We start from the raw sequence: 23,923 nt of genomic DNA, 5'->3' as shown, positions 1-23,923 counted from the left end.
CAGGCTTTTTAAAAATGACCTTGAAAAATTTGTACTTTAAAAAATAGGACTAAATGATTCACATCTTAGGGAAATACCTGCTTTTTGGATTTCTTCCTAATTGTAAGTATCTGATACTAACACATATCTTTCCAATTTGGTCAACTTTGCCCTTAATTTGCAGATTAGGAAATTAAGAAGCAATAAATACCTGACCCAAGTAGCTCCCTTCCAAGATCCATAAAGTAAAAATACATTTCAAAACAAAGAGTTCATATAAAATAAAGGATAAAAGTGAGGAGTCCTAATAGGGTGAATAATTTAAAAGATCAATATGTGAAAATGTACATTTGACTATCATATGCAGTCTAGCATGTTCTTATTGATATACATATAAACATATATTGGATGATTTCAACTGAATTTTCAAATTTTTTCCTCAGAAATAATACATTTGTTACATATACTGTAATGGATTACTCCCTCAGAAAGTAATTTTGGTCATAATATGTCCTTTCTTCATATTTATTTCCAGTTTGATTTTATAATTATAAAAGAGTCCTCTCAGATTGAATTGGAGTTGTGCAAAAAGTGCGAATACAAAATTAGATTCTCCATAATAATCTTGTTATAGATTTGTTTGATTATATGTTTTGTTTCTAGTCCTTGGGGAAAGAAAAAACTTGCTTCTTACTCAGCTTTTGGTTTACTGCCCAGAAATGGAATAAAGATGCTTAGAATGAAAATATTTTAAAATTTCAAATCCTACATTAGAAATGTAGCTTGTTCTGGAATAATCAATATTAACTTGAAATGTGGATATTATTCAAATTTAATTTTCTTGGGAGATCTAATCAATAAGCCCATTTTGAATAATGAATTGGTACAATTTTGAATTGTGTGTAAAGCACCTTAGTTTTTCTGAAAAATTGTTCCCAAGAAGTAGTTCAAGAATTGCAGTGTTGCTATAATTGGATGCACCCTATATTCACTGGAGGCAAAAGTAGTTTTAGACTACTTTTGGTTACCAGCTGGGATATTTATAATAATCTAGAACATTTAGTGTACAATGAGAAAAATGATGCCTTCCAGGAAGGAAAGAGTTTTCCATTTAATTAACAGTGTAAAACACCTCTTGACTGTGAGTTGCTGGTAGCACTGATGGTATTAAGAAAGATTTCATTATACCTAATTTGTGGTATGCAATGAACTTTTCAGCTTTGCAAAGATGTGTATTGATTTTTGTCCAAAATGATATTTTTAATTGTGTTCATTTATAACCAGGCCATATGCTAGATCAAACTTCTATAACTTTGTAAATATTAATAGGAATTTTCCTTCATACATGAATTGATTTCTCTTTTTGTTTAAATATAAATAGCTTTTTTCAGCATATCTTATCTACAAGCCTTCTATAATGTATTTAAAAATAGTGCATATTCATCTCTTGTTTAAAATTAAATACATATATATTACAAATTATTATTAACAAAGTGGGAAATTTAAAATGGAGAATATAAAATGTACAATGAAATATACCTGTGCACATATAACGTTTAATTGATATTTTCTTCATTTTTCTCTAAAGTTATCTGGAAGTATTTTGGATGTGTATAGTGCCGAGAAGGGAATTTCACCAGTTAAGATGGGACTTACAAGTGCTTCCTGTCCAAGTAGTCTACCAATGAAAAGAGAAATTACAGGTAATGTTGCCTGTATAGTTTTAGCCTTTTTTATTTTTATCAACTACATAAGATATAAGACATGTATTATAATGCTAAACAGAACATTTAAAAAGATTATTTAAAGTAGTCAGTTAAAAAGGGATACATTTAGAGAGTAATTTCATCATTTTTCCTATAACCAAGCAGCAAGATAATGTAACTTATAGTTTAACTGAATTTATTCATTATTTTAGGAATTGAACAAAATATACATGTGGTTTACATACATGACAATTTCACTTAACATAGGATCATTTTGATATTGAATAGATGAAATATATTCACACAGTTGCAAAATGATATACTAAATTAGGGGAATTCGTTTATTCTTTGTATGCAGAATTTGATATGAAACAAAACTTCTTGGTTTACATAGATTTTTCCCTATTTAGCTTTCTTTATAGATTTCATATTAGACATGCATTTAACCTTCTTAACAGGCAAAAAATCCTCAATTTTCAATACTTTCTTTCAAAATTTGTACAAGTCAAAGGAATTATAGGGCCATAGTTGAATTCTTCCAAAATATAGATGAGAAAGTCCAGTTTCAGAGGAGTTCTTTCCCCAAAGTTGTACAGCAGGTTACAGACATAAATGGATCAACGTAAGTATTTCCTGACTTACTAGTCTAGTGTTAGTCCCTCTATAAGAATAAAATAAAATTCATTTGAAATTTCCATAGCAACTCTAGTTTGGAGCTCAAGCACTGGTCTTTAGTATTTTACATGGTTAGTAATAACACTTTAAGCCAATATAATATGACCATTCTTGTGGCTTAATCAATAACTCAAATATGTCTATGCATTCAATTATTCAATTAAAATTAATGAATATACTTTTAAGTAAATGCATTTAAATAAGATGGATTATTTTATTACTTATTTTCAAAACTATAATAATTCTAATAACACCGTATTAATTATTTCTTGCTGTATAACACCAAATTACCCTGAAATTTAGCAGCTTCAAACAATAAATATTTATTATCTCATCCAATCTCTGAGGAGTGAATCCAGGAGTGGCTTGGTGAATTGGTTCTGACCCAGAGTCTCTTATGAGGTTATAGTCAAGAGGTCAGCCAGAGGTACAGACACCCGAGACTTGACTAAGGCTGGAGAACAGACTCCAAAGGTGGTTCACTGGAGGTCTTGCAAGATAGTTGTCATGTTGGCAAGTGGTTCTCAGCTGCATAGACCTTTTCATAGTGTTGCTTGACCATCCTCATGACATGACAACTGGTGATCTAAGAGACACCAAAATGGAAGCTGAAAATCTCTTTTATGATCTATGCTTGGCAGCCATATTAGTCATTTCCTTAACATGCTATAGGCTTCACAGGTCAGCCCTATTCAGTGTAGGAGGAAACTACCAAGGGTGTGAATACTACGAGGTCAGAATCGTCGTGGGCCATCTTGGAGGCTGCTGACCACAAATGCAACCACACAACACATAGAAGGAAGTGTCATTTACTGGGAGAGAGTGTGTGGAGTTGTTTCATAAGAACAGCTGGGAAATGTAGTTAGTTCCAACTCTTGGGATATAGAAATCATAACTATGAAAAATTTAGGTTGGAATAATTTCTTTATGAATCTCAAACTTCTGAAAATAATAACAATGATTGAAGAGTTCAATATTTTCTGTGCGCTGTACCTCCTTTATCAGGTAAGTACTATATTATATTCATTTTACAGTTAAGCGTCCTGAAACGCAGGGAAGTTTGGTAATACATCACATGGCTATTAAATGTAGGGCTAGTATGCAAATCCAGGTTTTCCTACCTCAGAGCCTAAAGATTTTGCTAGTGCCTCTTACTTAAAAGTACTATGTTCCAAATTCCAGAATATTTGCATCAAAAACATTGTATTATTTTGGAGCAAGTAATATTGTATTTTCTGAATTATGGTGCCTGGAGGGGATTTAAGGTAGAACTAAGCAGTGCTTCAATTATTTTCCTTTTGATTAGAAACTGACACTAGAGCTTTGGCAAAAGAGAGACAGAAAAAGGACAATCACAATCTCAGTGAGTATATGTTTTTTTCCCATATAAAATTAATTAATGTAAGAGAAAATGCATAAGGATTAAAATATATGGTCTTTTATTATTATTCTGTTAAGTATTTAGGGGTCAGATGACCAAAATTAATGGGACATGCTCACAACTTGAGCTATTTTGGGAAATCTAAACAATGTGAACTCTCAGAAAAGCTATATATTTTCACAAAGTGAAACATCCCAAATTCTCTCCTTGATCATTCACTCTCAACGAGGCTGCCTGTGACTGAGATGAGTGCATTCAGTTACATTTGAACTCTATTGTGACTCATTGACTCAAAGGTTTAAAGAGATAAAAGTGACTTTAGAAAATGTACACCATTTAAATAGTAAGAAACATAACTCCAGGTCCTCATTTTTCTGTGTCAATTTGCTCTTCCCTTCCTAATGATAGGTTATCTGAAAGGCATTGCTTATGCTGTAATACTGAATTTCACCCCTGGAAAAAAGAAAAGGCTCTGGTGCTTTCCTAAGGGTCAATCTGACTCTGATAATAGGTCATATGAGATGGAGAAATGCAAGCAAGAGAAGCAGATTAGCAGCAACGCTGAGCTTTAGAGTGCTTGGTCATGTCTTCAGTGCTTAGCTGTCTTAAGTGAGCTTGACTAATTGAGTACGAAGGCTTTTTGTTCTGGGAGCCAAATCAAAAACTGAGAAAAGGGTAAAATGAAATAAAAATAAATGAAAATTTTAAATCTCTAAAACTAACCAGTAATTTTCTTCTATATGATTAACTGAAATTGATTCTACAAGTACCTTTGAAACCTGCATGTATCCCAGTGATGAGAATTTGCTGAGTTTATAGAGGAGAGAGCTGGCACATGGTCATATCAGTCCTTAGGGAAATGATCTGATTATCATATCCCTTAGTGGCAGAGCAGACGACTTTGGTTCAGATTAGGAGGCAAGTAGAATATGGGTAGGGAGAGCTAACTGTAAATAGAAGGAATTTGGACCTTTGGGAGCTATGGACTTCTATCCTAATAAGTCTATTAATGATGATTGACTTTGCTTCTACCTTCTCTGCTGTATGTCTTTAGCTTAAACAACCGACCATTTAACATAGAGTATGATAGGTGTCTGGTTTGTCCATTGTCAAAGTGTTTTCTAATCTGAATTCTCTTGCTATGTCATCTTGCTGTGGGGGAAAATCTGCACCAAAACATTCGTGTTATAAAGGGGAAAATCAGTATTGAAACATTCATATTATAAGATTTTATATATATAATGAATCTAGAAAAACCCTTAAAATTTGTGAGGGTCATGACAAAGTACAAAGGAAGTTCCACTTACCAGACATCTATATATGTACAATTAAGTATGTCACATCCTTCCTAAAGACCGGAAGGGTGAGTTTAGAATTCTTTGCTTGATGTAGTTCAGTGTGGGGAATTCAGGGCCGAGCAATGCTAGCTCTCAGCTTGCAGCCCACCTCTCTTTTCTCCCCAACTTTTATTCCATTCTGCACTTCAAGGAGCCTCAAACATGAGTGTAAACACCTCATCCTGTACATTCAAGCTCCATACACAGCCCTGCAAACAACTGCCCTTTGATTATGTCTTGGGCCTATGGTGAACACGCTGGTGTCATGTTCCCCCCTGAGGTGGATGGACTTAGGGAAGTGGCCTGCACAAGCCCTGGGGGTGGGGAGGAAGGCATGAGGGAGGAAATCATTATATGATGCCCAGAGCATAGCTTAGAAGGGGTTCCCTTGGTCCCCTTGCTCAGTGGGGAGAGACATGGCCAGAAAAGGCAAGAGTGAGTTCTCTAAGTGTGGATCAGGGTTGGGGCCTCTCTTGCTTGGATCTAAGAACAGGATTGAGTGACTATGTCAAAAACTTTGCAAACAGTAAAAACACATATAGTATGAAATACTTTAATGATTTCTTAAAATTTGACTTCTTTTCAAATTACTAGTACTAGATAGGGGCAACATTGGGGAACCAAATTTCTCATTATTATTAGTCGTTAGAGTCCACAGACTACAATCTAAGAAGATTAGAGAAGAGGTTTCTGCAATTCTATATACAGTACATTTAAGTAACAGATTTTAAAGAGACATTATAGGAATAAAATAATCCCTTACTTTGAGATAAAACTGTGAACTTCTTTCATAGCTGTTCTTTATCTTCTGTTTAAAAGTCTTGTTTATAATATGAATTAATATGTGTGAACATAGAATCATTAATACATTCTTGTTGTAATATGTAGCTTTACCTTTGTTTATTTTCTCTTCAGTGTTTTTATGTCATGTCATTTAGATGTTTTTATGTCATTTAGATGTTTTTTAATTACATGTACAGGGAAAACAGCATTGGTGAAAGGGAAAGTAAAACTCTCAAAAACCAATTGTATTCTGATTTTAGAGGGATGCCAATGCATTATTCCTAAATGTCAGATCCATTCACAGTAATATGTTTCTTAGAGTAGGCTCACCAAGACAATTGATATTCCTTGTTTCCAGTAGGAGATCTTAATTTTCAAGTGTGTACTATACAAGTATTTTCTAATATTTTGAAATTATGTTGTTCTTCTTCATAGCCTTTTCTATATTCATTCCCTTGAAAGCTTTAATTTGTTATCTATTAAAAGTGTTACATATAAGTGTATACTATGGTTCTTGATATTAGGAATATAGAGTAGAAGGCTGCTCTTAGAGAAGAGTCGATATAGAAAATTCGACTGTTCCTATGATGTCTAATGCTAAATGTCATTAAACTTTCGCTATATGATGCATAAAATTGCCATAAGCAATGCACGGAAATGCAAACATGGTAAACAATCTCTGAATAAGAATCTATATCAGTAGTTCTCAAAGCATTGGCCCTACATAAAGAGCACCAGCATCACCTGAGAACTTGGAAATGTGCACTCTTGCCTGTCCCCCTCTCACCCTCCCAATCTACTAAAGTAAGAATCTCTAGATGTGCAGTACACATCTATTTTAATAATCTCTTTGTGGAGAGTATATGAGAAGAGTAAAGCATGGTGCATGACCTCAAAAGATTACAGTCCTGATGGACTAATAAATTGTCCATGTGTGAATAACAATCAAACAATAACATGTATATGATATATACTTGAATACATTTATAAACACACACATTTCAGCATGAGTAAATATTATAGCATTTCCAAGAAAGAAAAAAATGTTTTGCAACAAAATGTTTCTAAAGCATTGTAAATCAGGTATTTACAATTCTAATATTGTAACTTTTACATTTTTCATTTAGAATAAGATACATTTGAATTTTTATTGTATGGTTGAGAAGTATTTTCTTTGGACTAAATGAATTTATTTTTTTGCTCCTTGTTTTTAAAATATTTAATAAGAAAGTTTACAGCTGACCAAAAGTGAACTGTTCATTAATGAGAATAATCAATAATATTTCTTCTTTAATAGTTGAAAGAAGAAGAAGGTATAATATTAATTACCGAATCAAGGAGCTTGGCACTCTTATTCCAAAGTCTAATGATCCGTGAGTTCAACAATCATTTCTGTAATAACGTTATGGTTTCAATACCCCCAAAAATGGGTGGGAGGGAGAAAAGGAGGAGAGAACCAATGGTGAGGAAACTAAGCGGCTTATGGCAAAGATAAGGCTATTGCTGGTCTCATTTTAAATATCTATTCCAGGCTAATTGTTATTAAGCATCAAGGCTGTTACTAAAATTTGTCCTTTTGAGATGTAAGAAATAAGTAAGTTATTTCTCCTCAGTTCATAGAGGGTCTTTCCATATAGTGACAATATTGGCAAATTTAGTGATAATGCCAAATGCTATTTATGATGCTGACTGGTATACTCGATTTATGGGTATGGCAATTCTTTCAACTTAGGATTTGTGAGTATACGAAAATAGAATGTTCACATTTCCTGTGATCCCAAATTCTGGAGACATACAAGTAAAAAATGGAATTTCAAAAGCTTGATGATTAATGTTAACCAAGTTTTATGTCGAACACACACAATGTCAGTCAAACATATTGTTTGAGGTTATAAATCTCAAGAAATAATTAATCAAGGTGTTAATTTAGAATGTTGACTGTTTCTTCAAAAAACATAAAAACATGATATGTAGTCTTAATAATGATTTGAAAATGTTTTGTTCAAACTGAGAACTGACCTCTAAATACTGGAAATTATCCATTACCCAAAAATGACAATGTTTGATAAAGTGACATTTATGAGATCTGAAAGCACTTTTCCCTTAAATCCAAATTTGCTAATTCACTTGGACAAGTCACAATTTTTGATAGAAGGGGATATAACATTTATCCTCATGTGCAAGCTACACAGTGAAGGTGTCCAGAGTAGAATGGCAGAAAGATCACAGAATGGACTGTCAGAGAGTTCAGTCCTTGTCTAGGCTCTACTAAAAACTCTTCAAATCTTTTAAAGTTTCTAAGCATGTGACTCTTTCCATTAGCTGAAGAAAATACTTGTCTTCTCCATATGACTAGGTTTTTATAAAAATCATATCAAATAAGGTGTATGAGAATACTTGGTAGATTATAAAGTTTGTATGAGGGCATTATTGCTCCACATTTTTATAAAAGCTTTGATTATCTAAAAACTCTTTCTGGGGTGGAGAACCTACAGCCTAGGGGCTACATGAGGCCTTCTGGATCCTTGAGTGTGGCCTTTTGGCTGAATCCAAATTTTAAGAACGAATCCTTTTAATATTACTAATGTAATACTGAAATTTGGATTCAGTCTAGGGGCTGCACTCAAGAATCTGGAGGCCTACATGTGACCTTAAGACCACATGTTCCCCATCCCCAGCTGGATGGCCAACTTTTCCTGTAAACATTTCAAGTTTTGTGAGCCACACAGTTTTTACAATTATTTAACTCTGCCCTTGTAGCACAAAAGCAGATGCAGACAATATGTAAATTAATGAGTATTTCAAAGGTGGCTAGAGTTATCCACTTCATCTATTCCTCTGTTCAAGATTTTCTTCCCATGAGAAGAAATGAAATAAAATTAAGAGTCCATAAGGCTCCTGCTACCTCAGAGTCCACCACACTTTTCAGTTGCAGATACTTTCTTCGTTTAACAAAAGTAGCCCATCTTTCCCTACCTTTCCTACTTTCACCTCCCCACCCATCCCCCTCATCCTGTGAGGAGAATGAAACCAATGGCCATTACAGCCCCAGAGAACAGGTGAAGTATTTTCAAACTTGAGACAGACATTAACAATGATTTGGTGCTCTTCAAGAGAAGACAGCTCTTATCCAGGCCCTAGTAAGCATTGTCACCTGCTGGTAGAAAAATGGATTATCCTCATCTTTGTTACTGCTAATGGCATTGTCACCTAACCTGATCTTCCAATGAGACATATATAAATCAGATCTTTTATAAGCTGTATTTTCTCACTTGTAACTCTTAACAAATATATATTAAGTTCAATATAGTTCACATAGATCAGATAAACCAAATATATATGCAATGTATTTCACATAGATCACATAAACCAAAAATACATGTAGGAAAATTTAACATGTCTCAACCTGCTTACTTTATGCTATATTAAAAATATCTCAAGACTCTAAATTGAAAATTCATCAAGGTTTTTCAACAACTCTGATTAACATTTAGCAATTAGTTTGACTTCACTCTCTACACGTATTATTAATTCTCATACAGTATTGCATTCATGGATGTTTCCGATGTCAAAATCTGTAGCCTGTGCCAGAATTCTTTATCTTTAATTTCTCCTGCCTTAAACATAAGCTTTCATAAAATCATTTTTCTATGCTATAGCCTAGTAGGCTATCTAGTAATGTTTAATTGTATTTATTTGTCTTAAGATCTTTTAAAAATAGTTATCTATATTGAGCTTTTAAAAAAGTATTGGTGCTGTTTGTGCAGAAAGATTGGCCATATGGTTTTAGAAAGTTTGCTTTTTTACATAAAGCGATGTTGCCAAAGTCTGATTTGTTTCACAATCACTCAGGATCACTATTCAGGAGGGACTTTATTTTTTTTCTTAGAAACATAAAAGCAACCTTATTAGAAAGTAGGTTAAAAGATTGGTACACTTGAAATGATCTTAAAAAATTTAGGCTTAAGTCCTCAGTAATGTACATTTCCTAGTTCATTAATGCAGAAATACTGCACATAGATTTTAATCTTGGAGTTAATAATAAAAGCAATTTTCACTAAAAATATAAAAACTGTAATGGTAGAATCATGATATTGCATTTAGCTCTCCCACAAAAAGTCACTTTATTACTTTCTTTTGACACTTATTTTCATTCTGGGATTAATTTTACTATATAAGGGCTTCTTAACTATTCTATTAAAATTTCTATTCAGAAGCAATAATATCTAAGAGTGAATAATAGTCATGTAAATCATTATTTCATATTAATGTAAAAGATTTTGTAAGTTCTTATGAATTCTGCTGACATGCACAATTGTGAAAAGGTTATCTCTCCGTTCTACAGTGATATGCGCTGGAACAAAGGAACCATTCTAAAAGCATCAGTGGAGTACATCAAGTGGCTACAAAAAGAACAACAGAGAGCCCGAGAATTAGAACACAGACAGAAGAAATTAGAGCAGGCTAACAGGCGACTTCTACTACGAATTCAGGTTTTTATAAAAATGTTGCCATGAGCTCACATAGCTTACTTACATATGACTTACCTGTCATCAGTTTTATTCATTGGTCTCATTTATTATTTTTCTTATTAATAATCATTTTTCCTTCTGAAGGGTAACTTTATTGCCTTTTATAAGCTCATGAATTGGATTGTTTCACTTAGGTTTTGGGTAGAAATCCAGAATTAAGATGACATACACACACACACACACACACACACACACACACACACACACATATATAATTTCATGAACACATGTTAATTATCACAATCAAAAAAATAATGCTAAGTAGAATATTTGTTTCTGTAGTTTATACTGGACACTAAATTGTCCTCTCCCTCTTTTATTTCTTTATGAAAATTGCTGTGGATTTCATTGCCTCAAGACACATTGTAGCAGTGTATATTAAGTTACTTTTTATCAGTTCATATGACACAAAATATCATAATATTGGCTTTTATAACTCTCAGTTGTTTTTTTTTAATGTGAGCATGCTTATAGCCAGGTAAGGCACATTGTTTCCACGAAGTAGTCCTAAAATATGGTGATAAATTTATCAGGAAGAATAAATGGAAGATTTTCTACTATCTCCCAATGGCTATTTTGTAGTCTGAGACACTATGGGACCATCATATGTCATGAATTTCTTTATCGAAAATGAGGTGAGAATTAAACAAAAAATCTGAATAATTTTCTCAGGGTTATTTTTCAGGCATTAGAAATTCACTGATTATGTTATTTTCAAAGATTATTTATAATTTGTATAACTTTTCATTTTAAATGCTTGTTAATATTTTGGTTCTATTTCTGGTTTATTCTCTAAATTAAGTGCATTTCAAAGACATTATTTAATAATTCTTGTTTGAAATTGCAGGAACTAGAAATACAGGCTCGTGCTCATGGTCTGCCAATCCTAGCTTCACTTGGCACAGTTGATTTAGGTGCTCATGTCACCAAACAACAGAGCCATCCTGAGCAGAATTCAGTAGACTATTGCCAACAGCCGACTCTGTCTCAGGGGCCAAGCCCAGAGCTCTGTGATCAAGCTATGGCCTTCTCTGATCCTTTGTCACACTTCACAGATTTATCATTTAGTGCTGCTTTGAAAGAGGAACAAAGACTGGATGACATGCTATTGGATGACACAGTATCTCCGTTTGGAACAGATCCTCTGCTATCTGCCACTTCCCCTGCAGTTTCCAAAGAGAGCAGTAGGAGAAGTAGCTTTAGCTCAGATGATGGTGATGAGTTATAAGAAATAAACAGGCTCTGTTCATCAACTGGGAAACAGTTCGACGCTGGTGCTATGCAGTTATGTTCTGTGTTACACATTTTGCTTTGGCTTAATTTTTCCAAAAGAAGTATGTCATTCATGAAAAACTGATTGATTAGAAGCAACAGAAGCATTTGCAGGAAGAAAAAACATGGTATTAATTATTAAGAGCTAAAAAATTTATTTTCCTTTTGGACTACAGAGTTTAAATCCACTTAAATTTTGGTTTCCTGGAAAGAGGTACAGCATAAGAAATACCTCTTTATTGATGTTTTTAAAGTAGCAACTTAGCTGTGTACTATTGGAAAACAACTGCAAAGTGTAAATCATCTGAAACATACAAACCTTCCCTTAGTCTTTCACTTCCATCCTCTCTTTAACTCTCACAACATCAGTTTTCAAGAATCTTGATCAACATACCTCGTGGCCTCTGCCTTTCTCCATTTTCTGGTGGACACATAAGTTCAACCCTTCTAGAGGAAATAATTCCAAAGTAGGTTATCTGTCATTTATAACTGAAAAGTGAATTTACAATAAACATGAGAATTTTCCATAATGCAATACAGAAAATTTACAAAAACATTGTTTACTAAAATTAGATCCTCATTCCTTTAGTTGGTTCCATTATGCTGATTCTAAAAGCATCTCTGCATATTTATATATCCATGTTTGGTTCCAAAAGAAGAACGCATTAAATGTTTTTCTCAGGAATGTACTCTAGAATTTTATTCCTTCACACAAACATACACTCACACACATGCACACAGAATGTTCTTTCTTTTTCTTCATTCTTCTTATAATATAATAAGCATTAGAAGCATGTTCCAAATCCTCTTTTATTCATCAAGAAAAGATGTGAGATAATCAATTTCAGTAAACAAAATATTCAAAGGTCCTCCTACTATGACAATTTTTGAGGTGTTTAAAACTTCTCATCATGTCCTATATTGGATATAGACTAATTAATTGTTGGTACACTTTTTGCTCCAATTTGACAAAATATTGACAATGGTATTGCCAACTGACAAAATCATTAGTAAAACAGAAACTATTTCCTATTACATTCAGTTCTGCATGGAGGATAAAGTTCAACCTACAATTCTGAGTAGAGAATAATGTTCTATTCCCATAAGTGCTTAGTACTTGCTCTGTGATCTTTGGTTGCTTTGTAAGCACTGATTGTAAACATTTATATCTATGATGCTTCACTAAGATTTTTATCTCTTAAGCTTGTTTTATGTTTGGGAATTGAGTTAGTAAGCATGTTGCTCTATGCTCGACCTCCATGAATGCTCATCCAATTGATGAGTATTTATGGAGGGATACGGGATACTCAGAATTGCAGTGTGTCCTGTGAAAATGTGCAACAGATGAGCAAGATTTGGTCTTACTCCTAAGGAGTTAACAAGACTACATGAGAAACAACAACAACAAAGCATAGAAGACATATAAAGTTGGAATTTAAGATTAAGTTATAAATACAGAAGGTTGAAGATTATGAAAATGAAAGACAAAGTCTATGGGGACAACAAAATTTAACTTCTCTTTTAGAGGCATACATTAGGTGAAAAGAAGGGCATATAAAGGAATAATATTAACCAAATGATAAAGGTGAGAAAAAGTTGGAGAAATATCTTCATGGGGCATTCAATAGAAAGATCTGGGGCCCTAGAAAATACCTGTTGAGGTATTCTGGAAAATGATATTGGCAACATGTTGTGGAGGCCCTTGAAAACTAGGGTGAAATCATATAGTAGAAATTAAATTTTTTACCAGAAGGGAGAAGCCTAAAAATAAGATATAATAATAACTTGATTATGATGTAATTGTTATTAATATTAAATTTGGGGATAAATTGTTGAAGAGGCCTTTTAGGTATTTCTCACATGGAAAATATGTCATCACAAAATTTGAAACCCTAATGTTGTTAAAAGTGGAGGAATTGTAAATCCTTATGGCCTACTTATTATCTCATGCTTAGTTTGTATTGTTAGCTCAGACTTTGGAGAATTAACATGATTTTCATTGTTTGACATGGAAAAATAATTACTAATTTCTAGGAATAGTCATTAAAGCCAGATAGGTAAAGTCATCTGAAATTAGCCATGTGAAACAGAAGAATTAGATACACTTTCTCAATAATTTTCAAGAGGAAATTATATACTTTGAACGTATTGCAAAATTCCACTTTACTATCTGAGTTGAAAATTTGATTTAACATTGCTAATCATAGAGAAGGAATATATTTTAGGATTCATGGAAAACACACCATTCTAGATAGAGACTGATTTCTGTTCTCATTTTGTTCACTGTTCTCATTTCTTCATATTCTGAGAAGACTTTCACTGATGATGTCATTACTTTGTTATCATTTTCCATGCTGTTAAAGTATTACTACTTGGCCCTGAAACCTATTTCTAATAATCTTGGCTGACAAATAACTTGGAATAGGATGTTGCAGATTGGACACGAGATCTGGATAGGGGACTAATAATTGCTGCTACATTCAGATTATGAGATGTCAGGGAATCATAAAATGGGTAATGGATTTTTAAAGAGTAAAGAGTGGTACTGTGTCCCAGTCAACTGAAATACATTAAAAATTAATTAGATAGACAGTAGTTATTAATTTTTTAAGCATGATATCCTGAGAATCTAGTCAAAGTTATAGACTGTCTCCCTAGAAAAAATGCAAAACAATATGTATAGACAATAATTTGCATGCCTCCAGAGGTCTTAGGGGCCTCTGGAATGGATCCCAGGTGAAAAATTTTCATTTCAGGTCAGGAGGTCTGTTACTTTAATAGATAGTTCCTTAGCTATGTATCTATCAGGAAATAGGTGTTTGGTTAAATTCATATATAATGATAGAGGAGGGAGTCCTACTTGTCATTATAATTATCCCAATCCTAATAATGATAAAGTTGCATAGGAAAGTAAAAGTTTACCAAACACTAGATTATTTACTAAAAAAGCTATTCCCTTATAAAGTAGTCCCCTTCTGAACACCTCCTTCCCCCTCAACAAATTATACCTCCTGTGTATTATATACTTATGGGTCAGTTTCTCTATAATTATTGAATGCTGTAAATAAACATCTGACCATAACATTTTGAAATGATGCAAATAAATTTCAAAGTTAAAATACTGTAAATTTAGAAGCCAATTTATATATCTAAAAATCAAGATAGACCCTTAGGATAATTGACGAATACCTAGAATACTTTTGCATAAATGAAACTTCTCACAACAGTAAAAGAGGTATATTGTTCATCAAACAATTTTGTCACGAAAAGCATCAACTATTTCAGGAATATTAATACACAATTAACCAAGCATTATTCATTCAAAAAATAATGCATAATTGCAATTGTAATAAAAATTCATTAAAAGTAAGATAAAATCATTTTATTATTTTTAGCTGTCTTTTCAAGATAATGCCCTATCCAATCTTTTTCTCTATTTATTATAAAATGTTGGCTGCTTATTGGTGGATTCACATTAAGCAGCCTTTTCCAACTCCCAACTATCTTAAACTAATGAACACCTCCTGTCTCTTTATGTTTTTTTTTTTTCATTTTAGTGTTATTTCTTCTTGAACTTTTCTTATATCTGCTGGATAATACATGTACAGACCATATTTCTTCAACTTACAGAAGTGTCAGTGACCATATATTTCTTTCTGTAGGTAACAAGTACTAAATAACAAATAGCCAGATAAACTGGGGACATTGAGAAATAGCCTTCCTCTTTCTTCTTTTTCAAGTCATTTTTTCCCACCCAAATGACTATAAATCAAATATGTAATAATTCTTACTTAAAAAGAGTAGACACAACAAAATTGTTAATATGATGTGCTCATTTACCATAATTTCAGGGAGAAGTAGATTTCATAACGTAAAATGTTTACTTTATTTTCACTTTTACTTTAATGGACTGAGTTATATTGGAATTTTCTTATGCTTAAAAGTATCATGAAATTTTTTTTTCTGTTCTGATATTGTGAAATTTAAATATTCAAATAAATAAATGAAATTACTAAGGGCTCAATGTTTTTTTACAATGTCTCTGGCTTTGTAAAAACATTTTAGGTATTTACTGATCATCTGATATCTAAAATGTGAGTAAAAACTGGAATCAATCATTTTGATGTGTTATCAGTGCTAGATCAACCATCTGGGTTCCTTAAAAACACCTGAAGGATTGAATTTTGCTTTAGTATTGATAATGGCACAATCCATATGTGTAACATGGAATTACATCATTTGTTCCTCTAATGTCCCTCATGTTGATAAGTATGTCAATTTGAGTTAGTGTAAGTTACATAGACAGAGATTTAATTACATTTACTTAATAAATACTAAACACATTTGGAGTGTTGCTGATCTCATGAGTCATATGACCCTCTTGAAATCATTGTTCATTGGTATTCTAATATTTTATTATTTGATTATTTATGATTTTTAATTTGAAAACAAGGAAACTTGACAAAAATAGCCTTTCTTAAAAGTTTTTGTGCTACATTTCATTTCCCTGTGAGGTTTATAGAGAATTTGAGTATATAAGAGATTATAAGAAAACAGTTATTTTGATTTAGGAAAAAAGTCTTCCCCAGAATTCAATCTATTTAATGATGAAACACAATTGTCTACTGCTTTATATACAAAAGGGAACTTTTTATCTTCTTGTAAAGGGATTTATATGTGTATTTCTACATAATCAGATGATTTCTATTGTGCTTTCTACTGATGAAATCCTATATAAAATGTCTTTTTCCTACATTATCCAACAGGCTTAAAGAATACAATTAAAGACTCTTGTGTTTGCAACACTACCTCTTCTATTCCTGTGCTACCTTTTATTTTAATAATTCTATATTTTGAACTTTATTTTTTCCACAGAAATAAATCTGGTCTGTGTGTGATTTAAGATGGTAGTTATATATAACCAACAAAATATACAAAAGGATGGGGAGACTACTATATTGCTAAAAGAATTATATAAATCAGGAAGTTACATATTGTTCTTTAAAACATGACCATTGATGTTTAAAAGCAGCTAAATTCAAGGATCTTATCTAACAGCGTAGCAGTTGCTTATGGCATACAAGGCTAAAATTAATTCAGCTATTTAATCTTAATAATAACAATGTAGTTAAAAATCTTTCACTTTAATAGCATTTTATATATATGAATGGCTGAAGTAACATTCCTATAATTTTAATCTAACATTGGTTAGATCATGAAAACATTGTTAATGTAATAAGACTGTAGAATTTGTAATTATTGCTATTTTTCATTTTTAATAACAAAGTAATGTGTCTTATTTTCTAAGAAAATGAAGAACATTGGTGTACTTTAATACATACATGAATCTTTGTATAAATACCTGAAATGTACTAATATTTTCTTTGCATATATTAAATTAAAATATATAATTATTAAATGTTTTAATATATTTTTGGTCTTTGCATATAGACTGCACTGGAAAATACAGAATGTAGGTTAATCATCTGAAAGGATACTTAACAGTCTCGAGACTTCACAACTGACAACTGCTTACTACATAGTTCATGCTGAAAATGATCATTCAATATTTCACTATTAATGAAAGTAATTGTTACATTCTTTAATATGGTCTCCTTCCATCTGCTTACCCATGCTGTTATGGCTTTGATTTATGGAAAATATTTAACAGAATGTTCCAAATTGCTAACAGGCATAATGGTAGCAGTGAAATCACCAAGAAACTCTACAGAAACTTTTAATATCCTAGATGGTCTAGGGACCATCTAGGATAAATAGAACACTGTACTTTAATATGTAAAACATTTTAAAGCTATTAATTGGTATTGACTTATCCTTTGATAATGAAATTAATAAGAATCTCAGTTGTGTTAAGACTTTGTAATATTTAACACCATGGTTATGGATTTTTCCCCTATACACCTTGTTTAAAATGATAAACAGTACTACCCAGAGTTAACCATAAAGGATGATATTCTATGTTCAAATATAGGTTCATTGCTTTTTAAATAAGTAATAACAGGTGACTATTTTTCTTAAAGCATTATCAATGGCAAAAATACTGAACAACATAATAATTTCTTTGTGGAAAACAAACCAATTTAATGCAGGTAAAAATAAGTCAGGATGATTTTTTAACACTATATAGACTAAAAGATGGATGATTGGATCTGACACTTGAATGTTTATTGCATGTATATGTACACCCGTGGTGTTTTGAGGGTATACACACATGTGTGTCCATGTGGGAGCTTATAAATAAAGTTTTCTAATCTCTTGATATTAGTACTCTGCATATAAGAGTATGTTATTCTTTATTGGAATATACATCTAGAAAATATTAAAGCTATCCCCAAATTTCTTCTATTAGGAATACACATATGCACACTCATATCCCTTACTTTGACTTGAGTTAAAAAGATGACAAAATGAAGAAAGTTGTAATAGGTTTTAATTTTTTTGGTAAAATAAATGATAACTATAAAACAACTATAGAAAGCAACTATAAAACATTAAGACATAACACAAGCATTGATATAATTGACCACCAAAAGGAAGATTAAAATTCACCTAAAAAGTTGTTGTTATTACCTTCAGAGTTCTAGCTATGTGGTGGTAAAGTGGTAAAATACAATAAGGTTTATTGGTTAAGTAATGGATACCCATCATGTTAAATATATATCAGTTTCATTAATTGGAAACCATAAGACAAGAGTATAACACTTGAGATGGTGATGATTTTGATAGGATCGACCACATTGTGGTTAAGTATATGATTCACGTAATAAGAAAAAGGTGCCTGCAGGCTATTGTTCCTAGCATGGATTAAAATTTACATATTGCTTCTCCTTATGTCAAAACATCTGGTGCCTGCAAATGCTAACATTTCGTTAAAAAGTTTCACAAGCCAGGAAAAGTGGATTGGAAACATTGCATGAGAATCATTCAAGCATTATAATAGAATAAGAGCTATGTTCAGAAAAAATTAAATTGCTGCAAAACAACATTATAGTGAAGATTATAATTTATTTGCTTACACAAGTGAAAAAGTGATATTGTGTGTATGTGTAGAGAAAAATAGCTTTTGAATTATATGGTTATGTCTTCAAAAAGACTTATTTCTTATAATTATATGGAACAAGTAGGCCTCTAAGTTCTTCAAGACTTTGCAATCACTTCAACAGTGTTAGAAGCAGTATGTAGTTGTATAAAACCCATTATGATATTCCTGAGGACAGGAAATAGGAGATACCTGAGATATTATGCATTCTGGCATTAAATTTCTATTTATTCATTGGTAAATATAAAAAATATATTTGAGATATAGATGGATTACCTTTTATACACAGGTCCCCAGGTCAATAAAGGTCCCCTCAAAATTCCCATCCTAGTCTGGTCATCTGCTCTTTAACAAGGCTACACAAGATTTTCCTACTTTTAAGGCCTTCCTTCACTATACCAGTCAACAGTTATCACATAGTCCTTCTATTTATAGCTATACCAGCCAGCTGGTATTTAAATTCTATCTTTGTATTGTTGTTTATCTTTGCATTGCTGTCTAATGCATAGATTACCTTCCTCACTAGGTGGATGGGCACTGAAAGCAAAAAATATACCTTAGCTTTCTATATATCCTATGTCACTTAACATAGTATCTTGCTTAACATGCTATTTCATTAATAAATAATTCATGGATGGCTAAGTATACATAAGAAAAGTATGGAAGTGTCAAATTCTTTAGATAATGAAAGGATGCTCACTCAAGGCTATGACCATTTCACTGAAATGTCTGCCTTTCAATCTTTCTTTGCAATTGTTTTAATTGAGTATGCTTAATACAGATAAGTATTTTTGTCTTCTTTTGGATTACCTATGACTTTAAAAAATGAAAATGATAAATTTTGCAACAATAGATGTAGAGAAAACTTGTGTTCTAGAATCATTCATTTATTCATTCATTATTTCTTTCATAAGCCTCCCCCCAAGGAACAATGGTTGTTGCTGAGGAGAACATAAAAGATGAAAGTCACTGAAGTCTTTCAATAAAGTGTAGTAAGTGCAGGCAGAATTAAGTGTGGTGTGGAAGTCAACATCAAGCCAGCTGTATTTATTTTTTATTTCAGCATATTATGGGGCTACACCAGGCCATCTGAACCAGTCTTAGGGAAACTGAGACATTAAGGCAGAGTGGGAGCTGTCCTAGTGCTGAAGAGGCAAGAGTGAGATGGGGAGGAGTCCTTTAGGCACAGGCAACCAGTTACTGTTGCACATTCAGGCATTTCAGTAATGCTTTGGACACCCTGGGATATAATCCTTTGAGGTTTCAGAAAATTTGGAATTTTTTTTTGGAATAATAAGTCTTAAACACTTCTCTTATCAGGTTGTTCAGGAAAGGGGCACTTGGCCAGAGTACCCTTGTGTCACTTCTCCTAGGCCCAGAGTGAGAGGGCATATATGTCAGTGAGTATGTGTGTGTCTGTGCATGTGTGTTTGTGTGTGTGTGCAGGAATAGGAAGAGGAGGAAAGAGAAGGATGCTGATGAGGCAAACCTTATCAAATAGCTCCAGCATTACTTGTTTCCCTCCTCAGACAGGAGATAAGGGCATTTTTCATTTCTTATTAGTATTAAACATATAGTAAACCCTATGCTTACAGCTAGCAGTTGCCCTTTTCAAGTACTTCTCCCACATGGTCTATGAATTTGCAACAGTACCTAATCACACTTTGCCTCTTCTCACTAATAGTCTACATGTATCATTTAGGAATCGTAGTGTGAAAAGAATCTACATAAGTAGAAAAGTATACTATGTCCTTGGATGGGAAGACTCAACATAACAAAGGTATCAGTTCTTCCTATGTTAATTTATAACTTTTGTGGATGCCAATAGAAATAACAATAGGTTTTTGTAAACCAGACAAATTGTTATTAAACCTTACAAAGAAATATAAATAAATATGAGAAGAGGGAAACATCTGAAAAAGAAGAGAAATGAGAAAAAACAAATGCTACCAGAAGTTAAAACATATATTCATGTCTCATTAATAAAAACTCTGTGGTATGGGAAATGAATAAACAGACGGTCCTTAGGACTTAAATAAGCCCAAATACAAACTGGAATTAAACATAAAGGAAGCATTTCAAACCAGCATAGAAGAGACTATTCTATAAATGGTGTTGGAATTATACCAAATAACCAATATAAGACTTCACTGTACATCTGTGAAATGAAATACTATGTTCCGGAAATGAAAAATAAAGAAAAAGAGCACTTTATGTTCTAATATGGAAAGTTCCCTATGAGTTGTTTTGTATTTAGCAATATTTGGTATAGAACTGCATATAGGATGTTCTATTTGGGGTGATGAAACTTGAGAGATAGGAATATGTATTTATATTTGCTATATATGTACAAATAAACTGTGGAAAGATATATAAGAACCTAATAACTATGTTGCTGGGGAAGCAGAGATGGGAACATTTTTACTAAGTACTCTTTTATTCTTTTTTCCCCCAACTTTTGAAGCATATGACTGTATTATTTAAGGGAAAAAATTAAGATGCATAGTGTGTTTACATTAATGGTTTTTGTTTTAGTTGTCTCCTTTCCAAGTATCTTTGTTCACCCATAGCACTTTCTGCAGTGCTGGCTTTGAAGTCCCAAAGTGACAATTTTAATTTTCTTGCTTCAAGACAAGAAAGGGAGAGAAAAATGAAACAGAGATGCAATATTTGCACTTGTATTTTTTAGAAGTAACTAGATCTCCATCCTAATATGAGTATTATCTTTAAGAGCCTTGTGGTAGGCAGAATAATGGCCTCCCAAAGGTGTCCACATCCTAACTCCTGGAACCTGTAAATATGTTATCTTACATGGCAAAAGGGACTTTTTAGACATGTTTAAATTAAGAATTGTAAAATAGGAGATTACTCCGTATTATCCAGGTGGGCTCAATCTAATCCCATGGGACTTTAACATCAGAGAACCTTTCACAACTGTGGCCAGAAGTGTGACTTTATCATTGTCTTGATACTCATCATTCAACTAAGATGGGAATAATTGTATGACTTGTCTCATACAACAAATCTCAGCTCAAAAGGGAGGAATGACCAGCCTTAAGTCACATTACTTAGATCTCAACTTCTAGCTCTAAGTTATTTGTACTTTTTACCACAGAAGATATGTTCATATTCTGTGTTAGGCATTGCTATAGGTACAGGAAAATGGCAGTAAATAAAACCAAGACTTTGCCTTCACTTAGCTTACATTTAAATAGGAAAGATAGATAATAAATAAATAAAAAGATTAATAAATGATAATCAGTAGTAATATTAGTACTGAATTACTTTTGGAACTTTGTTGACAGTCAATTGTCCATATGTTTGTGAGTATATTCCTGGACTCTCTATTCTGGTCTATTGATCTCTTGACTAATTTATGCCAAGACTACACTGCCTTGATTGTTCTACCTTTATAACAAGCCTTGAAAGCATATAATATACATTCTAGAATGTTTTTCTTCTTTTTAAAGTACTTTACATTTATATGTCAATTTTAGAATCAGCCTATCATGTTTTGCAAATAGAACACTGGGATTTTAATTGGGATTGCTTTGAATCTATAAATCAATTTGGAGAAAAGTGGCATCTTAACAATATTGAGCCTGCCAACCCATAAAAATAGTGTATCTCTCTATTTATTTAGGTTCTTTTAAATTTCTCTCAGCTTTGTAGTTTTTGGTGTATAAATGTTTCATCATATTCATCTTAGTATCTCATATTTTTGATGCTATTGTGAATGGTGTTTTTATGTCAACTTCTGATATTTTTGTTTCCAGAATATAGAAGTGTAATTAATTTTTATAAATTTATCATGTGGTGTACAACCTTGTTAATCTCACTTATTAGACCTAATAGCTTATTTCTTAGATTTCATCAGATTTTCTATATAGTGGTTCGTGTTGTCTAGGAATAAAGATAGTTTCACTTATTGCCTTTCTGCAATGAATCTGCCAAGTGTTTACCCTCTGTTGGGGCTTCCACAGAGAGTGGGGCTCAAACCTTTCCTTTTAAAGACCTGCAGAGGACAAATGGGTGTTCAGACTGTGAGTTCCTTGCTCACCAGTCCTCCCTGGTGCTGCATGCCCAGCTTCTCCACTAGAGCATGGTATACCCCGGAGCAGAGGGACATCAAAGCTGCTTGAGCACCTCATAGGCAACTCGGGACCACAGAATGCTTCTCCCTGGCATGGTAAGGGACTGATCTTCAGGGACCCAGGGACAAGCCCACAGACCAAATCCAACACCCCCAGGACTCGATTGTGTTGCTCTGGGACACAGAAGGGAGGTTTGTGAACTAATCCCAGGAGGCGAGGGAGCCTGTGTGGGCAGAACTGAAAAGAGAGTAGTGTGGGTCAGCCATGGTGCACTCGTGGAGTACTCCTCCTCCCACAGGAAGGCCACGTTCTCAGCCCAGGGCAGGGTCCTGGACAGGGAAGTTCCCAGCCCACAGCACCATTGCTGGGAAGCTCAGCTAGTTTAAACTCATGTCTGCAGGCAGATGCCAGAGGGAGACTGTGGAGCAGGGAATAGGGGAGAAGAGCAAAACTCAATTCTGACAGCCAGGCTTTGGATCTCAGACAGCCCTGCCTCCACAAGGACATGTGGAGGGACATGTCAACAGAACAATATTAAAACTGAGGCCATAGAGAAAAAACAGTTGAAAAACCTTAGGAAAAGAATGCTTGAGACATGGGATACTATGAAAAGTCCTAACTTTTTGTGTATGTGTATGTGTAATTGAAGTCACACATAGATAGGAAAAAGAGATCATGAAATAAAAACAATATTTAAAAAAATGAAGGCTGACATTTTTCTAAATTTAATGGGAGATAAGATTTGAAGAAATAACGACCAAGATTTGTATAAAATTTATGAAAGATACCAACTCATGGAAGTACAGGATAAATACAAAAAAGGAGCTTTCTATCTGCACTATGGTTTTTGATCTTTAGACTTGACTCTTCATATTTTAAGTGTTTTGAAAAAGATCCTTTCTCTCACAAGAAAGCTTAACTTTCCAAATATTTTTTCTTCTACAAATATTACTATTTTGGATTGAGAAATTAAATAATAATTTTTCTTTTTCTATCTATTTCTGTGGTAACAGTTCTAACATTTATAGGCAAAGGAATGACCTTGTAAGAGTAGAAAGGGGATCAATGTAAGGCAATACAAAAAAGAAACATTATTAATAATGT

The 23,923-nt window shown here is 33.0% G+C and overlaps 1 protein-coding gene across 3 annotated transcripts in view; it reads left to right on the top strand.

Moving 5' to 3' along the window:
- Positions 1-23,652, top strand: part of TFEC (transcription factor EC) — a 72,532-nt gene extending 48,880 nt beyond the window's left edge. For all 3 annotated transcript variants that reach the window (XM_020289759.2, XM_020289758.2, XM_012736167.3), the window contains 5 exons: positions 1,568-1,682; positions 3,667-3,723; positions 7,159-7,234; positions 10,207-10,354; positions 11,241-23,652. In XM_020289759.2, the coding sequence (XP_020145348.2) occupies positions 1,568-1,682; positions 3,667-3,723; positions 7,159-7,234; positions 10,207-10,354; positions 11,241-11,621 (777 nt within the window). In that variant the 3' untranslated portion in view covers positions 11,622-23,652. The remainder of the gene's footprint in view (positions 1-1,567; positions 1,683-3,666; positions 3,724-7,158; positions 7,235-10,206; positions 10,355-11,240) is intronic.
- Positions 23,653-23,923: the final 271 nt, after the last annotated feature.

This window comes from Microcebus murinus, chromosome 9 (genome assembly GCF_040939455.1).
Source record: "Microcebus murinus isolate Inina chromosome 9, M.murinus_Inina_mat1.0, whole genome shotgun sequence".
In the NCBI taxonomy this organism is placed as follows: Eukaryota; Metazoa; Chordata; class Mammalia; order Primates; family Cheirogaleidae; genus Microcebus; species Microcebus murinus.
Note: the sequence above shows the minus strand (reverse complement) of the source record. Positions and strands in the feature narration are given on the sequence as shown.